Source organism: Notothenia coriiceps, unplaced genomic scaffold, assembly GCF_000735185.1.
Source record: "Notothenia coriiceps isolate Sejong01 unplaced genomic scaffold, NC01 NC01_scaffold00000491, whole genome shotgun sequence".
NCBI classification, from domain to species: Eukaryota; Metazoa; Chordata; class Actinopteri; order Perciformes; family Nototheniidae; genus Notothenia; species Notothenia coriiceps.
Window position 1 is genome coordinate 215516 of NW_011333192.1, and position 4514 is coordinate 220029.

General features: G+C 40.4%; 1 protein-coding gene across 1 annotated transcript in view; it reads left to right on the forward strand.

Annotated features, from left to right (window-relative positions):
• Positions 1–1065: 1065 nt before the first annotated feature.
• LOC104954090 (probable C-mannosyltransferase DPY19L1) overlaps positions 1066–4514 on the forward strand; it is an 11701-nt gene continuing 8252 nt past the window's right edge. The window contains exons 1-4 of the mRNA XM_010781143.1: positions 1066–1152; positions 1357–1416; positions 1750–1830; positions 2494–2595. Of these exons, the coding sequence (XP_010779445.1) occupies positions 1093–1152; positions 1357–1416; positions 1750–1830; positions 2494–2595 (303 nt within the window). The 5' untranslated portion in view covers positions 1066–1092. The remainder of the gene's footprint in view (positions 1153–1356; positions 1417–1749; positions 1831–2493; positions 2596–4514) is intronic.

The following is a 4514-nucleotide window of genomic DNA, read 5'->3' on the forward strand; positions in this document are numbered from 1 at the left end:
TACTGTGTAACACACTACAGGAAAGGAAATAACACAAAAGGCATAATAGGACCTCTGGAAACATCTTCTCTCTCTCTCTCTCTCTCTCTCTGCATGTGTGTGTATGTATGTGTGTGTGTGTGTGTGTGTGTGTGTGTGTGTGTGTGTGTGTGTGTGTGTGTGTGTGTGTGTGTGTGTGTGTGTGTGTGTGTCACTTGTTACAGGGAAGAGAAACGTGCAGGTTACCTACCTATACAAAAAATAACACGATATCATCAACTGTCCTGTCAGTACTTAAGGTAATGATAACACGTTTATTTTTGCAAGTGCGTTTACAGGTGCTCAAAGAAGTGTAAAACTAAAGTCAAATAAAAATAATAATAAAACATTAACACAAGGACACAACGTTAATCACACATTAAAAGCAAGTCTTAACAGGGGATTTTTTGGTCAGTGTTTTGAAGGCGGGGAGGTCAGTGCTGTGTTGTGGGACTGAGTTCCAGAGAGAGGGGGCAGCGATGGAGAAGGCTCCGTCCCCCCAGAAAGCCTGGTTGTTGAGTGCTTTGGGATTTTTAAAATGTATTCGTTGAAGGACGGGGGGGAAGTGGTCTCGGTGATATGGTCTTCTGGATATAAAAGTGACTTGTCAACCATCTGGATACAGTGCAGTGAAGTGCATAAAGGAACTGAATTGCATTTCCCAATAAACCTGTTATTTCCGTTTTTATAAACAACTCGAGCTTCTCTAAAATCTTTCGGTTCATAAGTGCCTCTTTTTGTGAATGACTGCCCTTCTGTCTACATAATGCAATGAATGGTGCATTATCTCACTCTTCACTGTGGGATTAAGCATCAAGTGTTTATTAAGTAGGATTATATATTGCTTGTACTGTAGCTGTGTATGCATAGTATACAATCCATTCCAGAACTCCTTGCTGCCAAAGAGAGGCAAATATATGTTATTAATCATTTGGTTTGCAGCTCTACGTCTCACCCATCGCCCTGCCTACATGTTTCACATTATTTCTAATCATTTTCATTCTAAATGTATTAAAACCTCCTCTCCTTCCTGTTCTCGCGCTGCAGATCACCCTCGCTGTCTGCTTTGTCCTAATGTTCGGAAACTCCATGCTGCTCACGTCCTTCTACGCCTCCTCGCTCGTCTCCATCTGGGTGAGTAGAAACTCTAGAGAACAATATATCCTGCATCATCGAATGTTTAATGCAGAGGGTCACTCAAGATTAGTTCAATTTGATCAATGCATCCTGCTGGTTATACTGTGCATTAGGTTGAGTAAACAGCAAAATGCAAAACCACTAATAATGTGTGTTGGTGACTTGGACTTCTTTTATTATGTTTTGGTCATTTCTTTCCAGGCAATCATCGCATTGAGGGATCGATTTGTTCAACTCTTCAGACCTGGCATCGTCATGTGGGTATGTTGAAATGATTTTCCTTCTTATGTTTGGAGGGATACATTTCATTCTGCCTCTTTGTTATGGAAGAGATACCCAGATGGAGCTATAAAGCAGTCTCTTTCATTTTTAAATAAAGATGCTATTGATTATGCAGCCTTGATTTGGATCAGTTAGTTTGTTTCTCATTTAAATGAACAATAAAGCTAAAAATGTTTAAATGTTTGAACAGTCCAGAGCCCTCTTTGGTCGTTCCCAACTCTACAGCACTTTACGGCTTTAATTACAGATTGCTGTCCTGAGTTGTGTGTGTACACGTCAGGCTGTCAGTGTGTATCTCCTCTCCCTCCTCAGGTCATGCAGGGCTTCGCTTGGGTCGGCTCCACAGTTCTGCTCAAATTCCTGCTGTCCACGGTCCTCTGCGCCTCAGATGATGTAAGCTGCAGCAACTTTACCTAAAAATAAAAAGTCATGTGGCTGGAAAAAATGCTAATATTTGAATATGGTTGAAAGCAGAATGATCATTTTATAACTTCATTAAAACAATAGTAATGACTTTGAATGGTTTTATTGCTTAGAAAATCTCTGATATTCACCGAGATTCAAGATTTATACATTTTTCTAGTATCTTACAAACATATTTCACTCTTATACATTTTTGTTATTATTCTCAGAGAATGTTCAAGTTTTTTTTCTCAGACATCTACCTTTTTTAATCCGTCAAATTCACAGATTTTACTCCCTAATATATCCCTCTTCTCTTTCTCTGTTTTGCCTCAAATTGCTCTATCAGTTCACGTACCGTTAAATGCTTAATAAAGGCAAATCTGAAACAGGTACTGTCAAAAAATTAGGAACATATAGGGTAGTCAACCCGCAATTGAAAACCCAGCTGCAGAGGTTTGGATTGGCTTTCTGAGAGCTAACAGCTTAATATAAAGTGTCTTATCGTTTCATTCTGACATCAGAAATGTTGGAATTAAATCAACAACAATTTCAAATGCATTCACAAATTTAAAATCATGAAAGAAAGTTTTCTGTTAATGAAAAAATACAAAAACATGTCTGTAATATGTCTCTTTTTTGTGTCTCTTCCAGGCGCACATCAGTGGACTGATAAAGTCTAAGTTCACGAGCTACAAAGACTTCCACACTCTGATGTACACGTGTGCTGCAGAGTTTGACTTCCTGGAGTTAGAGGTAAAGTTTGTTTTCACCAAAATCTGGATCTCAACAAGATTAACAAATAATCCTCCTTGTGACTTTGTTTGCTAAAGTGTTCTCTGAGATCAATCTGAGGTGGATTGGTGTGAAAAACATTTATTTTGATCAGAATAAACCTGCTGTTTTATATCAAAGAGTCTGATATGTTCCAGCAGGCATCAGAGCACAGGGAACGTAAGTTACGACTAACTACGGTTCTATGAATCCCGGATGACCGCCAGAGGCGGTGCTTTAAGCACTGGATATGTCCATCGCGCGCATGCGCAGGTCGAGTACCAATAGCAACAAAGTCACCTCTGACCCCACGTGACAACGGGCTATATCTGCCGGTGTCGTCAGAGGATCTATTCACAGAATCTTCTTGCGAGAACACAAGGATTCTGAGTGACAGGATACTCTGGCGGCCATCCGGGATTCATAGAACCGTAGTTACAGTCGTAACTTACATTCTATTTCATCCCTACTGACTGCCAGAGGCGGTGCTCTAAGCACTGGATGACTTATACCAACAATGTCATGAAGAATCCAAGCTTAGACAAAAGGCTCTGTGACACCCGGAGTAGCTGTGCGGACCTGGTGCCCCCCTGATGGTTGATCTGGGCAACAGTGGACATGTTGCTTAAATTAATAAATTTAAATAAATAAAACACGATATAATAATATGCATTCATTATGACAACATCATACTATTACTATATAGGAGTGTTCTATAGTGTGTTCAAAAAACAACTACAGAAACAATATATTATACTATAGTTATACTATTTAAAATAATATAGGAATACTACAAAGAGCTAGATACATAGTATTACCATTGAAATATTATAGGGCTACTATAGCTAGTAAAATGGCACTACAGAAAAAACTATAGTAATACGATAGCTGGTGAAAAATACAGAACACAAACTGACTATAGGACACTTTACAACTCTTACAGTATACTATAGTAATATAGTTCATTTATAGTTCATTTCGTAAGGGGGGTGCGTACAGCAGACAGTAGCTAGCAGTTTTCGACAGATACAGCTCACTCAAAAATATATTGTTTTATATAAAATGAATTGATATATATATATATATATATATATTAGTTTTACACTTTACGAATATAATGGTTTTTTATGGACATCTTTACCATTCAATCTCGTCCAACTGATCTTGCTGCTGTCACGAGGAAATATGACCAAACGTTAGGATACACCGTCGCAACACGGCTCGTAAGTTTAATGTAAAACTCCAAGGTCGAAATAGACGCAAAAGGAGCAAATTAATCAACCCGTCGTCGCACCTAAGTCGGGATTGATACAAACACAATAAATAATCATAACGATACAGTCCGGCGAAACCGACTTGAACAATATCTCGTGTCCTAAAATAGGCACGACAAAAAATAAAAACTCGGGTTGAATGACCGAATCGTAAACACAATAAACTGAACCTGAACGACCTCTTCGTCTGTGCGGCGAGGGTGGGGCCTTTGCATAACGAACTACAATCGAGTCGTGGGCGAGCGGGATTGTAGACGTCAGACACTTGGAAGGTAATAATGTGAGTCGACCACTTCCGTCACGAGAGCGCGGGTTCTATTGTTATACGAAACCTATTGTCAGTATTAGTCGCGACTTTTGTTCGGTGAGTGCTCGCCTTTTACACGCAAATGTGGCGTATTTTACTGGGAGACGCGCGTCTAATTTGGGGGCACTCGTTCTCTGTCGGGAGGCTACGATTTCGAGCGCCCTCACAGTCGGGAGTGAGGGGGCCGCCTCAGACAGACGCGCGCCGCACTTTTCAAGACTGTCGTAACCCCCGCCTTTCGGGGGGTCGACCTGCCCACTACTGTCGACGCGGTCCCTTTGTGACCTCACCGGTCCAAAACTATTTACGGCTTGATGGTT